Below are 27036 nucleotides of genomic sequence, written 5' to 3'. Positions count from 1 at the left end.
CGGTGGGCTGGTAGGCAAGAATGGGCTTAACTGGGACCTGTGCACTTGAAAGGCTTTGCTTTGAAGTCATCACCATTTGCAAGGCACTTTTGGATAAAAGCACTGGGTCTCTAACCTGCTAAAATCAGACACTACTGTTATTTTAACCAGGTTCAGTCAGAGGAAATGGTGTGTAGCTCAAAGGACTCATCTGGACTGCTTTTCTGGAAGGACTGCATTTCTGCTTGTTGCCCTCCTGCCTGCTGCTCCCTGCCTCTGTTGAAGGAGTGCTGGAGCCTACCTTCTTCCAAAGTGATCGCCAAGGGCTTTCTAGCTTGCACTCTGTTCCTGAAGTCTTAGGGCCATCAAAGACTTCATTTTTCTACCCTCACCATGTGACTCTGCAATCCGTTTGTCCGGCATCGAGCAGAGAATGCCTAATCACCAGCTTGCCTGCCAACTGCTTTTGCTTGCTCAGTATCAGCACTGTACATTTGAAACTGTGACAAGGAGTGGACCATGCTGGATCGCCTGGGGTATTGCTCATCAACCAGCTCTGTGCTCCGTTCAAAGACCAGTGTGCCCGGTTCAACCCACGCTGCAACTGTCCAAGGCTGTGTCTTCCGATTACCACTGAAGCCGCTGTAGTGCCTCCCAGCACAGCTCTTCAGCAACGGGGTGTCCAGGAAACCAGAGGTGTACCCGAGACATGGGGCTTGTCAGCCCATCACCGGCCCACGATGTGTGCTCTATGCTGGTGATTCACCATCTGAGATGACGTGGCAACACAGGGCTCACTTACGGCCCGCCGACATCCCCGTATATGTACTGGGATTAAGCTACTGGGCAGCAACCTCTTGGGAGGACCCCAGCTTTGAACTTGGATGCTGTAAAGTGGGCCAGTGAAATTTTCCATATTCATTTCAGCATGAAGAGCTTGTGGAACACTATTTTTACATGCTATCTCTGAAAGTCATATTTTGAATAGGATTACTTGCATTTTTGTCATTTGGGTCTTATTTTGCTGATAATACACCAACGCATTTTTATAACCTGTTGGAGTCTTTTTTGTTGCTTATTCATTGGTTTACTGTGTGTATGTGTGTTGCACAAATACTTTACACATTGCCTTTTTAGTAGAGGATGATTACATGTAAACCTCTAGTGTGTATCTTACTTCCCCGACTAGGGTCTGGCCTGGGTGCATACCACAGCCGACCAGGGGTCCCATTTCGCACACATCCAGTCAGGCAATCTCAATTTCAACCAAGGGCTTGCTTTAAGGCTAACACCTATATCATTATTTTCTTTATAAGAAGGCACTACAGAGTTCTTACTTTGTGAATTACACCAGAAATTGACAAAGGCTGACTGTCACATGAACAATGAAACTGGGGACGGTCAGTCAATAAGGGTCCGAAACACCAAGATCAATTTTAGTTCTGCACAGAAATACCATTCCCCAAAAGTATGTGTGCAGAACTCAGCAGCAGTCTGCACGGAAATCTGCATGAGTACTACCAGGGAAATAATGTGGTGTTTTATAAAGGCTGATATTTCCACAAACGCACATTAGGCACAATAGAAAGGCAGACCTCTGCACAAATGCAGACTTTTCTCTTTATTTTTGTTTACATTCGCAACACAAAAACAATTTCCCCATGGAGAAGCCCCCTCTTCTCCTTTCCAGGGTACATAGGGGTTGGAAACTTGTTTGTGAAAGTCAATAAACTTACAGGAAGTTCCGCATTTACATATTTTTAGGGAGCCAGTTACTTTACTACCCAGCATACAGTGTACTGGCAGTTTGCCACACTGCCTCAGTTATTTTTCAACAGCGGTAATAGTTTACAAAGGAAAAAATATTGCAAATGTATTGAAAACCAGGGAGGAAGGAGTGTTATATATGACTTCCGTGAGGATGCCTATGATGCAGAAGGAATAGTTTCTTACCCGTAACTCCAGTTCTCCAGTTCGGGAGATGGATTGCTTAGAAGTTGCTAAACCCGTTCGGACCAGACCATGGCTGATAAACCCTTGCCATTGTCTGTCAGTCTGCAGATGTCCCTTGTCTTATCGAGATAGAATTTCAAAACTCTGCTCACATTCAGGGAACAAAGAGTTCTTTCAGCTGGGGTACAGGTATTCTGAAAGAATGTTGTTGAGGAGGTGGCTTGATTGACATGAAAATTCGAAATAACTGTGGGGAGGAATTTTGGGTGAGTTCTCATGACCACTTTGCTAGCGTGGAAGACTGCGTATGGTTTGTGAGAACAAAGAGCTTGGATCTCGCTAACCGATGTTACTGCAAAAATGAGTTGTCTTCCAAGAAAGGTGTTGCCGGGAGGCTCTGTCGATAGATTTAAAGGGGTCCTGTATAAGATGTGAAAGTACTATGTTAAGCTCCCAGAGATGACAAGAATGCCTAATGGGAGGGAAAACCTTCTTTAACCCTACTAGAAAATCCTTGATTACGGGGATTGTGAAAATATAGGTATGTGAAGGGCATTTTCAGTAGGCAGTAAAAGCTGCCACGTGAACCTTTATAGAAGAGAACTGCAAGCTAGATATTTCCAGATGGAGTATGTATGGAAATATCACATCATCCTGGCAAGAGATAGGCTCCACTTTCTTAGAGGAACTGAATTGCCTCCACTTGAAGGCATATGCGCAACAGGTTGAAGGCCGATTAACTTCCTTCAGGATGTCCATGCAGTTTTGCGGCAGTTTAAAATACCCGTACTGCACCAACTCAGGAGCCATGTCATCAAATTAAAAGATGAGACATTGGGGTATACCATCTGGCCTCTGAACTTTTTTTTAGCAGGTCTGGTCTACATGGCAGCTTGAGATATGAATGGACGGAGCAGTGAAGGAGGTCCATGAACCACCCCTGATCTGGCCACTCCGGAGCTATAAGATTCATCTTGGCTCTTGATTGGGACCACTTGATGAGGAGTGTTGGGATCAGGAGAATCAGCAGAAAAGCAAAGAAATATTTGCTGGACCAAATGATCCATAGGGCATTCCCCAGCATCCCTGGCAGGAAGTACCTCTAGGCGAAGCGTCAGCATTTTTTGTGTTCTGTGGTGGAGAACAAGGTGATGGCAGAAGGATCGATAATTCTCTCCTTCGAAGGACACACTTTTGCCCTTATGGTATGTAAATGTACAGGAATTTATATAGCGCAAATCACCGAGCGGTTTCTAAGCACTTGCTTAGGGAACCCGTCCTGGTATCCCCCTGTGAGATAACCCCGGCAGGCAGGGTATCCGCGAGGTGAAAGCCAGGCATCCCGCCGCGAGGGGCCGTTGTGGAGATTAAGCAAGCTATTGCCCAGAGTCGCAGAGTGTGAACCCGTGAATCGAGTAGGCACCGGAGCGAGAATTGTCGAGTCCATGGTCATTTTAGGACTCAAGACCCCGCGGAGCCGGGAATTGAACCCTGGTACCGGGCTGACCTCTGCTTCCAAGTCTGCCTCCTCTAACCAGTGAGCCACACTTCTCCACCAATCAATGGACGATCCAGGATAATGTAATATTTGAACCAGGACAGAGGTCGACTTGTTGTGGCTGACCTGAAGGCTTAACTTAGAATGAAGCTGAGCTTCCTGAAATGTGGACACCTTAAATAGTCAATAGTCTAGGTATGGGTATGGGTAGATTATTATTTAGTCTCCTGAGATGGGCAGCAACTACTGCCATGCATGTGGAGAATGTTCTGGGTGCTGATTTCTGTCTGGTCATATGAAGTACTTGGTTCTGATAATGGTCCTGCCCCACTACTACCCTCAAGAACCTTTGGTGCTGTCTTGCAATTGGTATTTAAAAGTATGCCTCTTGAAGGTCGATGGAACAGAGCCAATCCCCCTGGTGTAATTGGGGATAAATTTAATGTAATACCAGCATCCGGAATATTTCTAGCCAAATCAACTTGTTGGCTGTTTTGAGGTCGAAAATGGTTCTGAATTCTTTCTGGTCTTTCTTCTTGGCGAGAAAGTACCTGAAATAAATGCCTGTGCGTCATTGTTGGCGAGGAACGGTTCCACCACCTGCTTTTGTAAGAGGACTTTGACTTCCGATCAAAACAGTGGGAGTTGAAAACTGCAGGGTTTCGGAGGTATGGACAGTGGAGGACTGGCGAACTGCAGACAATATCCATTGCGAACAATATTCAGATCCCAAGCGTCATGTTTTATGGTTTGACACTCTGCCAGGTAATATTGGATGCTTCTCCCAACTGGAGAGGGTAACAGAAGACGGGGAAGTAATAATTCAGGGTTTTGACCTGGATGGTTGCTTGCCCTGAACAGGTTACTGGGTAGATCTCTCTCTAGGCTGCTTTCTTTGGTATACTTTATAGGGACGTTAGTGCTGTTGTTGTGCACTACTTTGCTGGTGCCCCTGATATCAGTGAGAGGTTTAAACCCTCTGGGAATAGAGGCAGTGTTGGAAGAGTCAGGAAGATTTTCTCTTTTACCTGGGTCTATCTAAGCAGACTGCCTTTACAGTGTCCATTTCCACCTTCCTCCATGCCATTTCAGCATCGGTATGGCTTCCAAATAGAGTGGTACCAGAGAATGGAAGATTTAGTATCCTCTGCAGTGATTCTTGCTTGAGAGATGTAAGCCGGAGCCAAGAGTGCCTTCTAAGAGCGACACGCTGGCAGTACTCATGCGCTGCTAATAGAGAAAAATTTGCTGCAGCACTAATAACTTGATTAGATACCATTAATCCTTCATATAGGATTTCCATGAAGTCTTCCCTCTGTTGTCTAGGGAGTTCTTTCGCAACTGGTTCATGGAGTCCAACAGTGCCCTGTCATATCGGCCTTACAGAGCAGTGGCTCTGGCTGCTTTAATGGTGGTTGCTGCCATACTGCACACTTTACGACACACAGAGTCTAACTTCAGACTCTCCTTATCAGGAGGCACTGTAGAAGTGGGAGTAGTGGCATGTTACTTCTCTGCTGCCACTACAATTACTGAGTCTGGTGTAGGATCTTTCCAGAGGAAAGCAGGATCTTGCACCGGAGGGCTGTATTTCTTTGAAGCCTACATGGAGATGGATTAACTGAGAATGGTGTCAGGAAGAGGTCCATAACAGGTTCAAGGAGACCTGGCAGTAGAGGCAGCAAAAGTCTTGATGCTGACCTGTGTTGTAGAGTCTCAAAAATGACTGATGTCATTAGTGTTAGAGGCGACCCCCTCATGAGGACCTCTTGAAATGTTGTGACATCATGAGTGGAGGTATAGAGTCTGAAAGCATTGGGGAGTATCGTTTAGTAGAAGCGGAGGATCTGTCCATATGATGTTTTGACCGAGATTTTCATTGTATATGATGATGAGGGCGAGAGGTTGAAGTGCGCCTTGGGCTGGGTCCATAGCACCTAGAATAATGGTGTAGTTTGATCCAATATCTGGGTCTTTCGAGTGACCATTGCCAGTGGAGTGGGTGGCAATGGTGGAGGAGGTGGAGTTAAAGGCCGGGTGGAGGAGGAGGAGGAGATGTACTGGTGGTAGAGAACATGGTTGGACCCCTGAAGAAGTTATTATGTTCTAGAGTACTCTGAATCTGGGGAGGAGTAGAGATAAGTCTTCTCTTTTTTCTTGCCGCCTGTAGCCTAGAAAACGTTGAAATAGTTCTTGACATTTACCAAGCACGACCTGCTTGTCAAAGGTGATTGACGACGGTGTCTCGATATTAAAATGTGCCTTGATGACGATCTGAATCTCTAAAGCGACCTTCTTGATGGCCTCATAGTAGACGGCCTCCTCGACATCAATTGAGAGCTGCAGGTCACTGCTATGGTTATCGACATCGATACTCCTTGCCTCAATGTCGAGGTCCGCGCCGTACTTCTCCTTGACGTCGACAGGGACCAATGGTGTTTTTCTGCTGTTTTCTTCCTGGCATGCCCTCCAGACAGGGATGACAGAGTTCTGAGGTCCCACCTTCAAACTGCTTCTGCAGTCTTCTGCGGTCTTCTTGCTCTGTCCCTCAGGGTGCACTTTGAAAAGCTCCTGCAGTGACAGCAAGATTCAGGAACAGGACTGTCTGGTAGGCAAATAGTACACACCTCATGGGGGTCTGTTTTAGCCGTTTTTTCTCCCACAGGCTAGGCACTTCTCAAAGAAAGAAGGCATTTCTCAGTGAAAATACTGAAAGAGCCAGGAAGAGACAAATACCGTCTAATTAAATAGTTGTCACAAGTTTTACTTGTAAACATTTGAGGAAAAAAAAAGCCAAAATTGGTCGAGCTCAGTGCTCCTGGGTCCAGTCAGTAGGAGCTGGAAAAAAGAACTGAAGCAACTGCCATTTGCTCAGCATGATGGGATGCTGGTGGTTCCTGGCTTATTAAAGGCACGTCTCTATTTTTAACTCCTATAATGACAGCCTTTGGGGCTATTCTGTCCTGCATTACTTCATTTCTATGCTCTATCAGAAAAAGGTTTGTGAAAGAATAATGCGGTTATATTAAAACAGCATGATTTATACACATATATAATTCTCCTGGCCTCTTTTTTAACTACAAGATGAAGAATTGGGCAATTGTGGTCTAGTCCTATAATCTGCATAATAGTTTTCTTTCTTAAGTGACTTTGCAGGCCTTCCAGAAGAAAAGCGAACATTTACACTTAAGAAGATATGTTGTGAAAATGTTTTCCAGGATCACGGCACGTGGGCGGCACTATTCAGAGCTTATGCCTATAAATGGAAATCCCCTAGGAGAGAACAAGGAATACACAAAAGTAACTTTTCCTTTGGCACCATACGCTCCTAACGGATAGTCATAAACACAGAATAGAGTAGCATGCATATCCCTAACATGTGAATGTCAATACAAAGCTATAAACATGTGCACAAGGTGCTTGCCGATTACCTGGAGTCCCACGACCTACTGCACCCCACCCAATCGGGTTTCCGCACCAATCTTAGCACCGAAACAGCTCTCCTGGAAGTCTCGGAGGCGATTAAGGAGGTGCTGGATTCGGGTGGCAGGGCGATGCTGGTGATGTTAGATCTGTCGGCGGCCTTCGACACCGTCCCCCATGAGGGTCTTCTTGCAAGACTCTCAGAGATTGGTCTCCGGGGGACGGTGCTCCAGTGGTTTCGTTCGTTCCTGGCAGGTCGTCGACAAACGGTCTGGGCTTCTGCTTGCTGCGCCGAGATGTCGCCATTGGGTGTCGGAGTTCCTCAGGGCTCAGTATTGAGCCCAACTCTATTTAACATCTTCATGACCCCTCTGGCGGCTCTGGCGGAGTCTTTCGGGGCTCAGATCGTTTCCTACGCCGATGACACCCAGCTCCTCTTCACCTGTGAGAGGGGTGCGGATTTCGATGGAGGTAGGATCCAGGGTTGCCTTGAGGCTGTGTTTCAGTGGTTCCAACATAACAGCCTCAAGTGCAACTCGGATAAATCCGAGGTCCTCTTTTTCGGGTGCAGTTCGGATCCGGACTGGAAAGTGTGGTGGCCTGAGAACATGTTTCCACCAGCAAGTTCGTCCCAGGTGGCAAAAAACCTTGGGATTAAGATCGACAATGGCCTCACACTGCGCTCACAGGTAATCGGTCTCACTGGCACCTGCTTTGGCCTGCTCCGGATGCTGCGTAAGTTTCTCCCCCTGTTATCGGAGGAACACAGGAAGATCACGGTGCAGGCGATCATAGGCTCGAGAATTGACTACTCTAACATTCTGTATCTCGGCCTGCCAGAATACCTGCTTCAACGGTTACAGGTGGTCCAGAATTCGGCAGCACGGGCCATCTTTGGATTATCTCGCCGTGCCAGAGCCTCGGGCCTCCTGGAAGCACTGCACTGGCTTCCTGTCCGGAAGCGGATAATTTTTAAGACCCTTACTCTGGCACACAAAGCCTTGCACGCCTCCGGAGCGAAACACCTCCAAAAAAGGCTGACCTTTTACCATCCAACCAGGTCGCTGAGGTCAGAATCCTTGTTTCTTGCGGCGGTGCCTCGTGTGAAGAGAGCACGTATTGGAGGCCGCTCTTTTAAATTATTGGCACCCCAGTTGTGGAATAAGCTGCCTGTGGCCCTGCGCAGCACTCCAAACCTGTTGGCCTTTAGGAAGGGGCTCAAAACCTGGCTTTTTACCTCTTAGTTTTCTGGCCTTGTCTGGTTTCCTTTTCTCTGCCTTTTATCTGTTTTTCCTGTTATGTTATGAGTTTGGTGCGCAATTCAAAGCGTCGGGACACTCTTCCGAGTAGCCGTACGCTATATAAAACCCCGGTATAACATAACATAACATAACATAACATAAACTATAAATAATTTAAAAGCATAGACTACGCAGGCATGTATCGACTAAGATTTACTCTAATTAAATAGATTTTTAAAGTTGCCTGGCCTAATAAAGAATCAGCGTTAGAATCGTCATCAAAACATTAATGTTTAGTGAAAGTATTAACTGACTTTCAAGTAGCTGCTTTACAAGTTTTTGTAATCGGGACAATTTTTAATCCAGGTGACAGATGTAGCCTTACTACGTGTAGAATGGGCTCTAGGTTTACCTGGTAGAGGTTTGCTAGCTAATTGAGAGCAACGAGTAATACAGTAATCTATCTAGCAATAATTTGGTTAGATGAAGGCATACCAGTTCCCAAAGGTCCATAATGTATGCACAACTGATTTGTTTAGTGGATTTCTTTAGTTCTATCTAAAGAGAACTTAAGAATTCTCCAAACATTTAAACAGTGGAGGGTCATTTCTGCTGGTGAAGTTTGATTAATGTAAAAGTCTGACAACTTCTGGCAAACAAGGATGTGTTTTTGAATTTAAAAAAAATATTCTGTGTTCATTTCTGGCCTCATCAAAAATAAAAACTTAAAACAACAAGTAAGTCATAAACATATGCCTGTTAAAACCAATTTGCCTGGAGGTATAGTGTCAGATCCACAACACAATATAAAAATATGCAATAGAGAACATGCAATAGCCAGTCCCATAAGCCCAAAGGTAATCACTTAGAAATATGGAAAGTATGTGAGAGCATTGGGTACAATTGGAGGTAGACCTGGAGTAGTTATCAGGCTCATCACTTGTGGCCCGGTCTGAGCCAGAGGGGTCCAGAGAGGCAGACAGCAGTTTGACCCAATTATCAAGATCCTCACCCAGTTTGTCATCGGTTCTACATTTTTTCCAGTCGCATTTCCTCTGCCATCACCCATTCAGCCATATCATGTTTCCAGCGGTTTAGGTCTGGGCTCACCTTGCCCATCCAAGTGATTGCAATACGTCGCTTGGCAAGGACAAGAAGTGTAAGAACTTACAAGTCATTTCCTGTCCCTTTTTGCTGGGAATGTTAACCAGGATTCATGTAAAGGTGAAGTAGCTCTGGTTACCACCAATGTCTGACTGCTCTGGTGGTACTGCAATCTTTACAACATCCAAGGCTTTGAGCTTGATTAGTACTGTTGGAATTAATAGGATCAGGGGAAAGGCATAGAGAAATCTTTTCGACCAATCAATCAAAAAGGCATTGCCTAACGAGTTAGGTTCCCCCATTCTCAATGTGAAGATTGGGCAATTTGCATTTTCTTGCAGCAAATAAGTCTATGGCCGAAAACCCAAAGTCTTCTAAAATAGTTAATAAAACTACATTGTCTAATACCCATTTGTGGTTGAAGTATCTGCTTAGTAGATCTGCTTGACAATTTTGGATGCCTGGTAAATTAATAGCTTGAATCAATAGATTCCTTGCCAGTAAACAATGCCAGTTGGAGTTTGAAGAGAAAGAATTCTTGAGATGGCACCCCATTCCTTGTTCAGTGCATAGTTGTGGTAATGTCTGTTTGAATAAGTATACTGCTGGTCAGAGATGGTGCAAAAGCCTTCATGGCTAGGATGGACCACCTTCAGTTACAAAACATTTATGTGGTACAATTGCTCTTTTTACAGACATTGTCAGTGTCCTGTGAGATTTTGTAAATGCACTTCCCATCATATCAGGCAAACATCAGTGACAATTCCCAGTTTTGGAAGACCTTGGGAAAAAAGGAAGTTTGTCTTCCCAGTTCTTCCATTGATGAAATTGGTCTTCGAGGCACTGCTGTAAAATTCTCATTTGGAGATGTGCATTAGGAACTAGAGAGACGCAAGACACCATGGACCCTAGTAGAGATGATATCTGTCACTCTATTGGATGCAACGTTTGAAGCTGTAGGTGACATTTCTGAAATATGGTATACTCTCTCTCCTCCGGAGTGTGCACTTCTCCTTTTAAAGTATCCAGAGGGGCTCCAAAGTAATCAAAAAGTTGGCAAAGAGAAGAGATCCGCTTCTTGTGATTGACATGCAAGCCCAGCCTTGTCAAGAGATTAATCGTTATGTTAAAATCCAACTATGCTTGACGATAAGGCTTTGCCTTTATCAGTTAATCATCTAGATAAGGGTAAATGTAAATCTTCTTTCTCCGGAGGTGAGCTGCAATCACTGCCATGCATTTGTAAAATGTTCTGGCTGGGGACTTTGGACCGACTGGAAGAATTATGCACTGATAATGGGCATTTCCACTACAAATCTTAAGATTTTTTTGTGTTTTTCCGCTATGGATATGTGGAAGCATGAGTCTTGGGGATCCACCTTACAACAATTGTGGGTAGATCTGATGCAGGGCAAGCATCCTGAATTTTTGTCTCTTGACATATTTGTTTGACTGTCTTAGGTCGAGTACAGACCTGAACTCCATTTATTTGCTTTTCTTGGGTATATTGCTTGTTTTTTGGAGTAGAGACTGTACCCCCTTTTTCAATTTATGTTTTGGTGTGGATTCTGGAGGTATTGAAGGTAGAAGATGTTTGAACTGGATGGCGATAATTTGTAAAACCCATTTGTCAGTGGTTATCAATCTCCGCTCTGTTAAATGATGTGAAATACTCTCCCACTGGAGTAGGAAACAGGACAGGGAAAATGTGATTCTCACTGTTTTGATGTTGGTCGTTATTTGGAAGAATATCGGAGATGCGTTTTTTGTTGTTGCTGCTGCTGAGCTGACCTCTTTCTCGATTTTTCCTAGGATGGAATTGTTGTTGACAAACTTGGAACTGTGAATAGAAGGACCATTGTGAAATATATAGTCCCTGGGATGGTATTAATAATGATCGAATTCATTCCTTACCCCCAAACACACTGCTTTAAGGGTTTCTGCCTCTTTCCATTCTCTTCATCTCTTTGTCTATTGGGTGCCAAAAAAGACTGGTTCAGTGAAAGTAAGGGTCATAATTTTCAACTGAGCATCTGGTTTCAGGGAAGTTGGTGTAAGCAAAGACAACCTGAAGACATTTAACCAATACAGAATTGTGTAATGGCTAGATCTGATTTATAGATGTATGCACAGAAAGACTGATTTGAGACAGTATGTCTTTCTTGTACAATCTCCCTAAAATCTTGTCTCCCATTGTTAGGAAGATCATCTGCAAATGCAAGAGATTCCCATAGCCCTGACTCACATCCAGGTATCCTTGGCCAATGTAAGATCTAAGACTTTAGCTCTAACCTCTGGTGTCCCTCAGGGATCCATTCTGAGCCCATTGCTCTTTAACCTCTTCCGTATTCATAACGGCCCCCGGCCGTCAGTCACGGTGGGCGTGTGCGCACAACGGCCGGGGGCAGTCCAAACCATGCCCAAGAATGGAATGCCCAGCAATGCGGCGGAATACACATCTCAGCCAAGGTGTTAACATTTATGTTCGTCCTTTAACAGATGTTATTAAGAAGTATGGGCTTACCCTCTTTTCATATGGTGATGACACTCAGATCATCTTTTCGTGATCAGCTGCTCAACATCAAGATCCCTCATTGCCCTGTGTGGGCTTGAAGAATATTTCCCTATGGATGAATAATAACGCACTGAAGCTTAACTGTGATAAAACAGTGGTATTGGTTTTTGAAAACAACCCGGAGCTCTGTGAAGCAAGCCACTGGCTAAGCTTCCTCAGGCATCTACCAACTTCGGGGACTAGGGTCAAGTATCTCGATTTTATTATCGATCCCAAGCTCTCCCTGAAGCCACAGGTGTCCCAAGGTCACTTGTACCTGTTTTTCTGTTCTCAAGTGGTGGAAGAAGATCCTTGGCCTCATTCCTCCAGCAGCCCAGGGAGCAGGCATTCAAGCTTTGGTGATATCTAGACAGGTTTACAGCAACGTGCTGTACCGGGGAGCAGAAAAATCCTCGATTCGTCATTTACAGATCATTCAGAATCGGAAGCCCGGTTACTGTTCTGGCTACCAAGGCACACCTCACCTTCTCCCATGCTTCACGAATTGCACTGGCTCAAGATTGCTAAGTGCACTGAATTTAAGGCTCTGTGCTATATGATCAGGGACAGAAATGGTTTAGCTCCCTTATACATTCAAGGTCTAGTAACACCCTATGTGCCTACGCGTCGGTTGAGATCCTCCAGCCTCTCACTGTTCGCCACATGCAGGTTTCGACTTGTCTGCATTAAGGGACGCTCGTTCGCTTACCTAGGTCCGAAACTGTGGAATTCTCTCCCAATCTCTCTTAGGAACAGTCACTCCTTGCTTTCCTTTCACAAGAATCTGAAGACATGGCTTTTCTAGCTGTCCACTGTGGTTTTCGTTAGCTGCCTATACCCTGCGTTGGGAGAAACTTTGGGGTAGCTGTGCACATTATAAGTCCCTTATAATAATAATAATCTTGCTAATAAAGCAGATGCACTAGAGTTCATAAAACTGACAGCTGCAGAGTTGCATTTTTACCTTCCTACTGCAATCAGTCTCTTACGCTCCATTTCAGGAGGAACTGAAGTCTCTGCAGCCAAAGAATGTCTCCTTCCCGCAGCAGAGACTATTACCAAGTCTGGTTTGGGATCTTGCCTTAGGCAGGGGTCTTCAATCTGTGGGGCTCGACCCCCAGGGGGGTCGTGGAGTCCTGGGAAGGGGGTCGCAGATTCTGCAGCGTGCAGTTCCTGGCATTGAGCTGAGGGTGCTCACGGTGGAGGCCTAATTAACACTGAGGTGTGAAAAACATCAACGCCTCATTAACAAGTAAAAGGTCTTTTAAAGACCTGTCAAGTACTTAGGTGTGACTGTGTATGTGTCCCTGAAGCTGTTACAGCCGGGCTCACAGACACGAGCTGGGGGGAGCTGGGGCTGCTGGGGGAGTGGCTGTAGCGTAGCCCTTTGAGTTCAATGGATGTTGCGCACCTGGAGCTGTGGGTTCCGTGACACGTCACCCGCCCCCAGCAGGGAGGCACAGAGATGCCCTCCCATGAGTGGGAAAGAAGAAGGAAGACGACGCAGAGAGATACTGATCCCCCCCACCCCCCCCATGATAGAGGCACAGAAAAGGTGGGTGGATGAATGATGGGTGGATGGATGAATGAAAGGGTGGATGGATGAATGATGAATGTATGGATGTATGGATGGAAGGATGAAAGGGTGGATGGATGAAGGATAGATTGGTGAAGGATAGATGTATGGATGGAAGAATGAAAGGGTGGACGGATGGATGGATGAAAGGGTGATGGATGAATGATGGATGGGTGTGTAAAAAGATGAGTGGATGAATGAAGGGTGAATGGATGGATGAAAGGGTGGATGGGTGAATGATGGATGTATGGATGGAAGGATGAACGGGTGGATGGATGAAGGGTAGATTGGTGAAGGATAGATGTATGGATGGAAGAATGAAAGGGTGGACGGATGAAGGATGGATGGATGAAAGGGTGGATGGATGAAGGATGGATGGATATGTAAAAAGATGGGTGGATGAATGATGGGTGAATAGATGGATGAAAGGGGGATGGATGAATGATGGATGTATGGATGGAAGGATGAAAGGGTGGATGAAGGATGGATGTATGGATGGCAGGATGAAAGGGTGGGGTGAATGAAGGATGGATGTATGTATGGATGGGAGGATGAAAGGGTGGATGGATGAAGGATGGATGTATGTATGGATGGTAGGATGAAAGGGTGGATGGATGTATGGATGGATAAAAGGCTGCATGGATGAATGATGCATGGATGGATGTGTGAAAAGGTGGGGGGATGAATGATGGGTGGATGGATGAAAGGGTGGGTGTATGGATGAAAGGGTGGATGGATGTATGGATGGGAGGATGAAAGGGTGGATGGATGAAGGATGGATGTATGGATGGGAGGATGAAAGGGTGGATGGATGGATGAAAGGGTGGATGGATGTATGAATGGATAAAAGGTTGCATGGATGAATGATGAATGGATGTGTGAAAAGGTAGGTGGATGAATGATGGGTGAATGGAAGGAGGGGTGGATGGGTAAAGGATGGGTGAATGGATGGATGATGGATTTATGGATGGATGGATGTGTGAAAACATGGGTGGATGAAAGATGAGTGGATGGATGGATGAAAGGGTGGATGGATGAATGAATGATGATGGATGTATGGATGGAAGGATGAAAGGGTGGATGGATGAAGGATAGTTTGGTGAAGGATAGATGTATTGATGGAAGAATGAAAGGGTGGACAGATGAAGGATGGGTGGATGAAAGGGTGGATGGATGAATGATGGATGGATGTGTGAAAAGCTGGGGGGATGAATGATGGGTAGATGGATGGATGAAAGGGCGGGTGGATGGATGGATGAAAGGGTGGATAGGTGAAGGATGGATGTATGGATGGGAGGATGAAAGGGTGGGTGGATGAAGGATGGGAAGATGAAAGGGTGGATGGATGTATGAATGGATAAAAGGTTGCATGGACGAATGATGGATGGATGTGTGAAAAGGTGGGTGGATGAATGATGGGTGGATGGAAGGAAGGGTGGATGGGTAAAGGATGGATGTATGGATGGATGGAAGGGTGAAAGGGTGGATGGATGAAGGATGGATGTATGGATGGAAGGATGAAAGGGTGGATGGATGTGTGAAAGTGTGGGTGGATGAATGATGGAGGGATGTGATGAGGTCTAACAGGCGCATTTATGGTTGTCAAAAGTTGATGATGAGGAGTACCAGTTTCTGGAAACTTTTGTCGGAAGGGGGTCCTTACGCCTAAAAAGGTTTTTCAAGGGAGTCTCGGCATCAAAAAGTTTGAAGACCTCTGCCTTAGGGAGACAGGATCATGTTCTAAAGCTTTGTATTTTTTGAGAAGTCGAGGAGTTCCAGTCTTCATAGGGGATGGAGTAAGGTACTTTTCTTCTGCAAGTTCTGCAAATACCGGTACCAAAAGTAAGGTAGGTCTTGGTGAAGCTCTTGGTTGCAGGATCTCCATTATTACAGAAACTTTTGCCAGTGGTGCTTGCAACTGAATATTTAGTTTATTCGCACCTCTGACTAGGACATCTTAAAAGGTAACAATGTCATCTACAGGAGATGACCTAAGAGGTGATGCTGCCAGAGCAGTGGGAGTGCATGTAGAATAGGAGTTGGTTGAATAAGAGTTAGAAGGTGAAGGTAACTGAGAAGGTTATCCACCTTTTTGGGGTCAAATGTCTTAAGGAAATTACCTCAGAGAACCGTCAGTGTGAGGTGAGACTGTTGGCCTTGGTCTTGACTCTGGTTCCAATGGTTGAACTATAGGACTTATTGGAGAAATAGGTTTAGGAGGTAGGTTTAGAGGAATAAGGCGTTGAAAAGGATCATCCTGTGGCATTATTAAAGTTGGTCTAGTCCGGTTTTCATCTTCTGATTGATGGCTATCAGAAAGTAGAACAATTGAAATTTCTATCTCAGCATTGATCTCCTTGATGTTTAGTTTCTTGACGGTGATCTAGAAGTTAATATCATTGAAGCCGATCTCCTCGACATCAACCGATGATGCATCTGTGTCAAGTATTCCGCAGTTGACAATCTAGCGGGCGAAGGTTGAGGTGTCAGAACTGGAATCGACTTTGAAGATTAACTTAACTTTGCCTGAGGTGTCATTGTTGGCTGTGCTGTCGTCATACTCCTTGATGGTGAGCAAGTTGGTGCCTTCGCCTTCCTTGACCGGTGTTCTTGAGGGAGGACAGAGAGTAGAGTGATGGTGATGATGATTTTTATGTTTCCTCTCTCTAGGAGTCTTTAGTGAAAGAGGTTCTGGATTCAGAAGAAGTCTTTTTCCTAAGTGTTTTCCTCTCATCTTCCTGATGAAGGTTTTCAAGTTTCCCTCTCATGCGAACACCGCAATGGTCTTTTAGGGCTCTCTTGGTCATTTTCTGATAAAATTCACACTCTTTGAGTGAGAGACAGAAAGACAGACAACACACACAGAATATGGGTACGATGAAGACTTTTTATGCCCACGAGGGGCATTTCACAAAAAGTGAAGGTAATTTGAGAAAATGTAATTTAATCAAAAAGAGACTAGCTGAGATGAGGGGAAAGGGGTTCATTTAAACAGAATTCTAGTTTAAAGGTATTCGTGACTCCGTTTTGTTTTGTCAGGAGGTTGTGGCACCTGGTAGGTGTGCTCATGAAGCCCTCACCCACCAACCTAGATGGTGGCATGCTTCATCATCGGGCCCACCCAGTGACACCTAACATGTCCCGGGTGTGCTACGACGCCTGGTGACAGCGGAGCAGGTATATCACTGTGTGTGCGGTGAAGGATGTTTTAAATGTGAATTACAAAACGGCTTGGCGGGGGTCCCAGTGCCAAGCCGTTTTAATTCACATTTAAAACATCCTTCACCGCCCACACAGTGATATACCTGCTCCGCTGTCACCAGGCGTCGTAGCACACCCGGGACACGTTAGGTGTCACTGGGTGGGCCCGATGATGAAGCATGCCACCAACTAGGTTGGTGGGTGAGGGCTTCATGAGCACACCTACCAGGTGCCACAACCTCCTGACAAAACAAAACTGAGTCACGAATACCTTTAAACTAGAATTCTGTTTAAATTAACCCCTTTCCCCTCATCTCAGCTAGTCTCTTTTTGATTAAATTATATATAAAATGGGGATACGGGCTAGCTATCTGGTCCTCTCTCTCCCTCTTGATACACACTAATTTGAGAAAATGTTCACCAATTGTTGATGGCAAATTGGTGAAAGATGTAGAATAGCCTCAGCGATGTCTAATAAAGCAAAAAAGTAATAACTTTTTGTAACGACAGTTAAGAAAAAACTGGGTAAAAAACTCAGAGAGTGTTCACAGATCTTCTCAGGATGAGCCGGAAAATAAAAAGACATGAGGCTGTGCAGCAAACTGCCAGTACAGTGCATGTTGGGAAGATGCTGGCTCCTTAAAGTAACAGCATTTGCACTCCTTGAACTATTAACCATTTAGGCTCCTTTTTAGGTTGAGCCTAGAGGCAGAGCACATGCGCTGCTTTGTGAGGCATGCTGTATTGGAGTATGCACTTGAAGCCCCGCCCACTTGCCACCTATATTTGTCATTGGCTTGTGTCATTGTCCTTCGTAAATGCTGGCTTCTGATTCATAAATAGGCTTTTTAGTCCCTCCTTAATACCACCTTGTCTTCATTTGTAACCTCCCATGGCGACTGGCCCTTTTACTTAGTTTCTTACACGGTATATGTTATTTTGTCTGAGAGCACTATATTCTTTATTGAGTTTCTCTTACTGCAGGCAGCACATGGGTGCCCTCTTTCAATACCTCTTTCAATACCACGGGCTCACACTTTCACTTTAACACGGGCGCCCGGCATTATCTCAATCACGTCACTGCTTAATCTTGCTCCGCCGCCCTTGTGTCGGTTTCTCCCCCTCCCACCAACCAGACCTAAAGCCCCACCTCCTCCACGAGGCAGTCTACATTGTCTCTATCCTTGCTTCTTTTTGATTACTAATAGCATTCAACGTCGCAAGGTAGATTACGTACACATTTTAGTCGTAAATATCTAATGGCAGTTTGAAATGTTTTATTTCAGTTGGTCTATTTCCCATAAGAATGATTCACTCACACTCATAATTTACGATCCTCTAAGTAGGACTCCTCAATTGATTATTTTATCATCACAAATATGCTTACAAGTATGCGCAGTTGTGCACCTGTGCACATCATGTTGCGGTGATGCGTTTGGCTCTGCCCTGCCCTAGTGTGACCCTGCTGCCGCTTCCTGGAGGGCTCTTTCTCCAGCCTGAGCAGACCGTCTCCGGTGATGCAACATTTCGCAGGAAATAAAAATCAAAACATAGCAACACTGCCTCTGTAGCTCAGGAGGCATGGGGTGAAGGAGAGTTGCAGAGCACGTGCAGGTGGCAAGAAGCGCGTCCAATACCCATGTGGCAGGCTGCACAGCAAGAGAAACCAGCAGGATGGGCGCCTAGGCATCCATTTTCACCCCTTCCACCTCCACCCCTTTCGGACTGTAAAGACAGTCTTGACTCACTTGTTGACACTGGTTGAAAGAAAAGAAAGGGTGCTCAGGCTGTTAAAGTGCCTAAAGGGGCACGTAAAGAAATATGCCGAGACCTCCCTCTGGGAGCATTGACAAGAAAAAAAGGCTGTTCCATACCACCTGTAGTGCTTTTACATCCATTTTGACCCCAGACTTTGTTTCCTCTCCCCTCTCTCCCTCTGTCCACCCTTCTTACTGTTTGTCTTTCTGTCCCTCTCTCTGTCCCTGTCTCGTTTCATCTCTCCATACTCCTTTCTCCCTGTCCTCTCCATCTGTCACGTGGGTCGCCCTCCATCTCACTCCCCCCATCCCTCCTCTCATTAGTGATTCTGTGAATGGACTAATTGAGCTCAAGGATGAGAAGTGCAATGGTAGGAAAACACAAACAAGAAACAGTTGGGGCTAGAACGTAGGACAGGTAGACAAAAGGTTTTCTATGAACAAAGGTTCCAAGCATTCGCAAAGCAATAGGTCTAGCATTTTAAAAGATTTGACCTACTGGTATTGTAAATGACAATGCATTTTATTATTGTAGGTGTTTTTAAAGACATAAATAAATGGAATTGTCATTTATAAATAATGCCAATATGTCAAAATATAGCAATTGCAAGACCTATTGAATTGCAAATGCTTGTTTACTTCATTTTTCTTCCTCTACATGTGCTCAATAGGCGTTTTTTACAAATAAACTCAGGGTTGCATCTTGCCAGATGCTGCAATGTGGTCACACTATATTAATTAGATGCCTTTTATGATCCAGAAAAATTCCGTAAAGAGCAGGCCTGTCACATTCTTTCATAGAGGTAACCCTGATTCTATGGACATTGAGGCGGTTACCTCCAACTTGTAATGACTTTGAATAGTTGAAGAAAAAGTGTTCCTAGATCCCGGGAATATTCTATGTTTATGAGGATTCCACGATGCACAAAGGAAGATTCATGCTGACCAAAGCTCTTTCACATTTATGTTTTTACCATTACTCTTTAATTCAAAAGTTGGGTAATATGTGTATTGGATTATTTGACAAATCAACATAGCATAAAGGGCGTGTTGGTTTCCATTTGTAGTTGCGTCAGTTGTCCAAGAGCAGGTCAAAAACGCCTACATCAAGCTACAAACGCAGGGCATCTCCAACATAACAATAAGTCTGCTAAAGAACAAGGTTTCTGCATGCGGCACAGCCTTCCAAATCTAGAATGAGGCTGCAGTGACGGCAGCACACACCATTTAAACTGTCTTGCTCATTTTTGCATTTATTGTAAACACATGGCATTTGGACAGTTGGCAGAACAACAATTTAATTGGCTCATGCTGGCAAAAGGACAATGGGGGCCAATTTATTCCTCAGAATGTCTGCTTTCTCCACGAGGATGAAGAGGAGAGAGTGACGTGGCAGTCGCTGCTCGTGGGGTGCTCTGAAAGCAGAAGGCAATCACGCCTGTCTGTGACCAAACGAGGGATGAGCATCATTCAAGAACGAATGCAAATGCTCCTTTCAAAACGAGCAACCCGTTGAGCTTAAAATGTCAAACTTTTGTGTGCAGCCATTTTCCAGTCACTGTTTGTAAACAAATGAGCGCCGTTATCACACCTACTCACGATCCCCTACCTAGAAGGCAGCCTAAATCTAGAGGTAATACCACAATGAAGCAGTGCCAGGCCTAGATTTGTGATAGATGGCATTAGCCCTGTATTTAAGGCTTTTCACACAAACATGTCTATTAAATAGCGGTAATTAGGTTACATAGTTGCCACAACATTTTCGTGGGCAGAATTACCATCTGCATTTTGCTGCAGTTAATTCGTCAAGTATTTTTCATGGAGGGTTATTAAATGCTTCAGACTAGCTGAAACACACAGTTCGCATATTACTGAACATTTAACAAATTAATAATGCCCTATTAGAGGCTCATCACTTAAAGACAAAAAGAAAATGGCATGTGATAATTAAGAGCCAAATGTTTATCATCCATCTCTATGAGACACCATATTTCTGATGAAAAGGCCATTACATTGTCTCAGATAGGCGAACATATGCAGGCTAATGCAATCTGCCTCGGTGAAACAAAAAACAAAAAAACTGTTGTTTTTGACCATCATTTTGTGGGAAGCATAGAAAGCAGGCTGAAGCGTTGATATGCAATGTCTAAAAAGATATGTCCTACACTATCAATGTTGACACGTCACAGCATGAAGGTGGCACTGAAAGCTGCATAAATTGAATAATTGTCATGTGTTATCTGTCAGAAGGACAAAGTCGCAAATACAAATATGGGTATTTAAGGAACTAAGACGCTGAATTTATTTCCATTACCCAATATTATGTCTTTGAAATTTGTATATCACACACTATAACACCGCTAGATGGTGATAGGCACTGATCTGATTTTTACAGTCCAAGTGTAGTCGTTTCTGGAAAAAACATTTCTACAAACATATTTTAAATATTTTGTTCAGCTTTCGAGATGTGAAAGATTAAATATTTCACAGATTTTTTCAGTCACATTTAAATACCTAATTAAATCTCCTGAGCATGGGACAAATCTGATTACCCTATGCTAATGAATTCTGCTGAAACATGGAAGCTTTGGGCAGGGCAGAAGCTGTATCAGGCAAAGAAAAGGGAGGGGAAGAGTAGTAATCCCTTTGCCTGCATATCTGGAAATTGTCCTAAGGCGCCTGCCCACATGCAAATTTACCATAGAAGACGCTAGAGATTACTTGTCTCTGAGGAATTACAGGAGGGGAGGTACAATATCCTTCATACCTTAGCAAATAACTTTACTTTTGTGAGGCAAGCATTTTGTTTTTGTCAAGGTTTACTTTTTCATTTACTAGATGTCTCAGCATTTCCAGTTTTACAAAGATGGCTAAATGGAAATTGGATAGCTTCAGAGGACTTACATTGTTGTGCTGCCGCTGCCATTTCTATAGGGTTCTGCATAACCACTTTTCTTATTGTGGAAAGCAGAATTTAAAGGAGGAAGAAACCTACAAAACTCTAGAGGGAATATGTGGTAACTGCCCAGACCTGCCCATTAGAATTATTTTACTATTTGCATATTACTGGAAAAGAATTGAATGACATCTGTAATGAATCAACCTCAGGATAATTAACCTCCAGTCATCTTAAAGCTTACATTCACTGCGAGAAGGTTGTTTACCTGTTGCATAGGTTGCTTCTCGAAGCTGATGTTAATATTAATGGAAAGGAATAATGTGGTCTGAAGTTGCGGTGTAAATGTTATATTCAACACACCCTCCAAGTTGAGATGGTCACTGGAGACTTAACCCGAGGACTTAATAAAAATGGCAAAGGGAAAAGTAGAAATTGACAATATTTAACATTCAAACCAGTGAAACAGACCATGGTTCGAAAGCTAAGCCAGTGAGCCAACTCTGAATTGAATCCACAAGAAGGGAATTTTTCCAACCCAGAGATACTATCTTGGAGTGGTTCACTTGGGACGACTTTGGGATATATCAAATCTCATGGAGCTCAAGTAGTAGCAGTCTTCATATTGGCATACATTTTTACAACTATGAAAATAATACAAAGGTCCTTCTTTTATCCAAAGGCAATTAGTTGAAAGCTAACTGAAGGTGTGTGTATGTTCACATTTTCTTTATTTTGGAATTTCCATAGTTTTGAAGGTAACACTTTGTACTATTATTTTTCATTGGAGGTATTATTGATTTAATATTAAATGTTTTTCATTAATTTTCATTGGTGACATATTTAATTTTTTTTTTCCTATTAGATTTTAATCAAACACCACATAACATTTATTTTTTATTATTATGGTTTTTGTCATTATTCTTTATATTTCAATAATTATGAGGGCAAACCTTTCTACTGAATATTCAGTTGTATTTTTTTGGTCTATAAGCATTAGTCTTCAGGGGTGCACATGCAAATTGTAGATCAGACACAGACACAGCTAAAACGCACCTTTTTAGATTTCATATGTTTAGATGTGCTGCGTTTATTAACTGCTTTAGGGAGAGAAAGGACAGAGTACACATTCTGACACCACCACTCTATGGGAGTATGTCTTTCACTGCTTTCTCACTTATGTGCTGCATTTCCTCGTTTCAAGTTGCTCTTTCTTCCACCTCCAAAGAAAATAGTTACACGTGCACGCATGCACAACATCACACTTGATCAAGGGGAAAGGTCTCATAAAGAACAAATTGAAGGTCCCCAAAAAAGAGTGCCGATGGTCCCCCACCTGAAACCATTGGTTCAAGAAAAGCACTGTAAATACCAAATAAGAGCAAAGTTCACCACAACCTTAAAACCTATTTAACTCAACTGCGGTTCATTGAAGATGGGCAGTGTTCTCACATGGATGATATGAAGTGTATGTAGATAACCAAATGTACTGCTAAAAGAACTTTTTTCCTGGTGTGCTAGCCCCGTCCCATAATGCATCCCACATCCCCGCCCCACCAGGACCCAGAAAGCAAGGTTGACTTATATACTACTGCTTTAACACTGCGACCTCAGTACTTACCAGACAACGTGGAGCTGCTAATGCTTCCTGGAGTGGTGGGGTCAGCTTCCTCTTGTGTCGACTCTTCAGATGCAAAAGCAACCACTCCTTGCTCTTGGGGTTCTTCGGCCGCCACCGCCTTCTCCTGTTCCACCTCAGCTGATATTGCAAATTTTGGAAGCGCCCCTGAACTCTGCTGCTGCTTCAAGCTCTCGTTGTCGGAGGGAGTTGAAAGAGAAAGCTGCTGCCTGCATACGAAATATACACATACATGTAACAGAAGATTGAGCCACCAGATAACCTTGCAATCAGCTAATATGTTGAACATGAAGTTAGTGTTTCCGCAGTGCAGGCATTGCTTTGCTTACATTTCAGAATACTCTGAACTCCAGCTGAGTGCCTCCACAGGCTGCAGAGTGATGTTCTTTCCCTTGTCCCCAGCTTCATCTCTTTCTTCTCCCTGATTGCGAAGGATCTGATCCATGCTCGTGAAAACCTGGCAGAGAAGAGCAGAGATATAGAGCTGCCGCTGCAAGCTAGATATCTATGGCGCAGCATCGCACACTCGTGGAACTGGGGTGCATAAACAATTTGACACTGAAGTGTAAGCATAGACAGCTCCAACACCTTCTGCATGCATGACCTATCCAGTACTTATTAGCAACGTAAATGCTTGGCTTGTAAGATACTTAAAATGTATATGCATAAGAGGAGCTGGTACAAAAGGGAGGTCACACCATGGGTCATGTTAAAGTGGACCACTACCAGATGGTATGCAATTGTCTTACCTTAAATCCTTACTAGTCCAACATAAATTTGGGTGGGGAGGCTAGTTATAAAAGCGGCTTCACAGATCTAGCACTAGTATTAGCCAAGAACTCGAAATCATCTGGGGCCCCGTTTGAATATGCTGTGGGTGTCTGGTGTAGACTGGTGGGTAATGACGCAGATTGGAGGCATTGGAGGTAAACTTGGAGGCAGTCACTGAAATAAAACCGCTGTTAGACTCACAATAGTGTACAACGCCTCTTTGTTAAAAAAAAGATTCTAAGAAAATTAACATGTGTAAAAAAAGATTGGTTGGGGGTAATGAGCCTGGCCTCTGGGTGTCCTCTACAGCTGACAAACCAGGGGAGGGAGAGAGAAAATGGCAGAGATATGCAGAAGTTGGCTTGCAATTGACTATAGATTTATGCTTGCACAACCCATGGCTATTATGTATCACAACAGAAAGGATGCTTGAAACGTGTGAACCAATGTGACGTACTCAAAAATCCAAGAGTTTACTATAAGCGTAATTGAAATCTCAGCGAAAGGTGCTATCATTGTAAGGTATACAAACTTCAATTAAATTTGTTTTTTCAAAGTCTTTTGACACACTGTAAAAATGAGCAGGACCAGATCGTGTTGGACCCAGGTGTTTGCAACTTTTGGGAAGATGAAACATTTTCTGTTAGCAGTCAGAGCATTTCAAACGTGCATAAAGGAATAAGATTGTTACTATACTTTCAGACTTTTTTCGCTATATAATATATATTATGGCTGCTACTTTTCACTCTTAAATGTAGTGCACAGTAACCAACAGCTGGTGCAATCAAAAATAGCTTATATTTTGGCTGTGTGAGCTGAAAAGCATTGGAACAACCGTATTCCTCCGAGTCTAACCATTGCAAACTATGTAGAAGTAGAGAATAACACTCCGTAAAATCTAATAAATAAATGAGAATGTTATAGATATTTACATAAAATGGTTTACATTGAGTTAAAAAATAACTTCATTTGATATTTTAGTTTTCGGTCCCTGAGATTGTGAGTTTACACCATCAATACAACTAGTTTATTAAAAAAGAGGTGAAAATTGAAGTTGTTTTCAGGTGTTGCTTGTGAAATCTATTGTATTTAATATAAATCATAGAAAGGGCTTACATCCCGCCCTTGCTTTTCATTGGTTTGTGTGCTAGCCTCTTATTTTCCTCCATTCCTATTGACTGTAGCATGCGGTTTCCTGTTGTTCTTCGAGTGTTTCTATTATCAGTCTCCCGTGGCCAAAGTACTGTTTTCATCGGCTTTGCTGGAACTACTTTCAAGCTTGTGAGCACCTCTACGTGAAGCCAACCCTCCGATCACAACGTGAACTCATCAGTCCTCCCCACCCCGCCTCCGGGGCTGAAGCAGGAAACCACTGTAGTGCTTCTTTTTGTTTGCAAAACCAGCAGCACACTCACCGTTCCCCCCGGTCTGAAGCTGAGACCCACTCAAGTGCTGCCTTTTGTTTTCTAACCCAGCAACTCAGTGGGCAGTGCTTGTTTCTCGTTTCCGATTTGTTGAACACTACAAATATGAGTTACTTCTTGTTGTGTTTCTTCCAGAAAAATCCATGGTTTATAAAGCACAGTCTTTGTGCTCAGTGCTCCAATCTGGGTTTTATGTCAGAGATGAATGGCCGTATCAAGATAGCAGTCTTGCCACACAGCTTAAACGCAGCTCTCTTTCACTACAAAAAACACAGCGCTCTCAGATTGTGCAGTGCAGATTTAATTTCACATGCTTAGTTCGCTGCACTTCAAGAGACTGTCCTCTCACATCAATAGCTTTATTGTTCTGATTAATGAAATTACCCTGATGGGACAAGTCATGTCTCGCACAATAAGCAATGCTCATTTACCTATTGCACACATTTTACTATTCAGGCATTGCAGCGGCATAGATACACTTACCTAAGGCCTAACGAACAGTAAGTAGGCTGTAAAATATGACAAACCTACTTCTAAGCTGCATTATTGTGCGAATTCTGACATGAGCCGATAATCAGATTTTCGTGGCTAAATCCATGGGCATTGGAACAATGCTACCCACTGTCTGTGCTTCCTGATATTTCCCTTAATGAGAGGGAACAGAAACACAAATGTGAATTATTTCAGTCTGCTCTGCCAGTCAGGGGACCACCAGGCTTAACTTGGTTACACATGAACATGGCTTAGTGCAGGAGCCGATGACGTGAGGAGGCGGTGCCTGGGACACTAATGAGGGCGTTGGTATTCTGCAGGGCCCAACCGCGCTGGAGAAGCTATAGAGGGAAAGAGAAGTCAGCGGCATCAAAGAACAGAGCAGGTGTGACTCTATGGCTTCCAGCCCCTGCCCCTACTGGTGAGTGTCCGGGGCCCCCCTTTGTGGAGCCGGCTTGGTGGCAGTTGGCGGCCACCCTACGGCTGTGAAAAGAGGGAGGGTGCCTGAACAGATAACCCCCCAGATGAACTGAGGCCATTGCTTCTGAAGGCACTAACCTGGCTGGAGATCTGTGGTTCGGCCCTCGGTCATTCCCAACAGACTAAGAATGTGATGGAGCAGCCCCTAGCTAGGACTGGCATTGTGGTGTCATGGATCACCCGGCCTGGATCTGCTGAATGAGACCTGGAGAGACGAGGCCTGCCCTACTAGTCCATAACCCACGTTTTTGGCCTTGGGCGCTATAGCTGCGGCCGCCTTACAGGAACTGGGGTTGCGGTGTCCTCCCGGGGGCACTGGGCTAGACCTCACCGGATATTGTACCATTACAGCTACTGAGGGGTGAGCTTTCTTGGGAGGGGCACTGGATGGGGTTTTTGAACGGGTCCCACTCAGTCCTGATCGGTGCCTGTAGCGCAGGAAGGACATTCTGACCACTTACAGTTCTTTTCCCTCCCTTTGGAAACTAAGATTTTTTCCCCAGGGGATAGATTTGTTTCGCAAGGGTTTTTGGGGTGTGGCTGAGGTCCCGACTGCCTGACTTTGAAGCTCGGTCTAGGCTGATATCTGTGGGTCAGTGTGATACTCACCCCTTAGACAGGGGGTCCTGCCCTCACAACTTTGGAATCCCAGTGACGCTTCCTGCTTGTACCGCCAGCATGGCGAAAAGAAGTTGACTACTATGGACTCCCAGCAAAAGACAGACAAAATTCACCAAACAGCAGGGGCCCCGCAGAGGGGCCAGGGGAGAAGGAAGGAGCTCCTGCACTGGAGGGGGACCCCTAAACCTCTCCTATCCTTAGTGCCATTGAGGACCTCAAGGTCACCACAGAAGGCAAGATGGGGGAACTTAAGGTAGACCTTACACTGATCAGACAGGACTTACGCAACACCGCGCACAGAGTGACCGAGGTGGAAGATAGGGTGTCGTAGGCCGAAGAAAATGCTTGGCCACCCTGCAACGGTTGGTGATTCAGCTGGAGGCCTGCACTGAGGATGCGAAGGGGAGGTTCCGCAGGAATAATATCT

At 44.4% G+C, this 27036-nt stretch overlaps 1 protein-coding gene across 7 annotated transcripts in view; it reads right to left on the bottom strand.

Annotated features, from left to right (window-relative positions):
- Positions 1-27036, bottom strand: part of MAST4 (microtubule associated serine/threonine kinase family member 4) — a 1854902-nt gene that overhangs the window by 71977 nt on the left and 1755889 nt on the right. For all 7 annotated transcript variants that reach the window (XM_086960700.1, XM_086960701.1, XM_086960706.1 and 4 more), the window contains 2 exons: positions 23151-23278; positions 22804-23030 (listed from right to left, as the gene is read on the bottom strand). In XM_086960700.1, the coding sequence (XP_086816826.1) occupies positions 22804-23030; positions 23151-23278 (355 nt within the window). The remainder of the gene's footprint in view (positions 1-22803; positions 23031-23150; positions 23279-27036) is intronic.

This window comes from Lissotriton vulgaris, chromosome 3_1, assembly GCF_964263255.1.
Source record: "Lissotriton vulgaris chromosome 3_1, aLisVul1.2, whole genome shotgun sequence".
NCBI classification, from domain to species: Eukaryota; Metazoa; Chordata; class Amphibia; order Caudata; family Salamandridae; genus Lissotriton; species Lissotriton vulgaris.
This window is presented reverse-complemented; position numbering and strand designations above follow the sequence as displayed.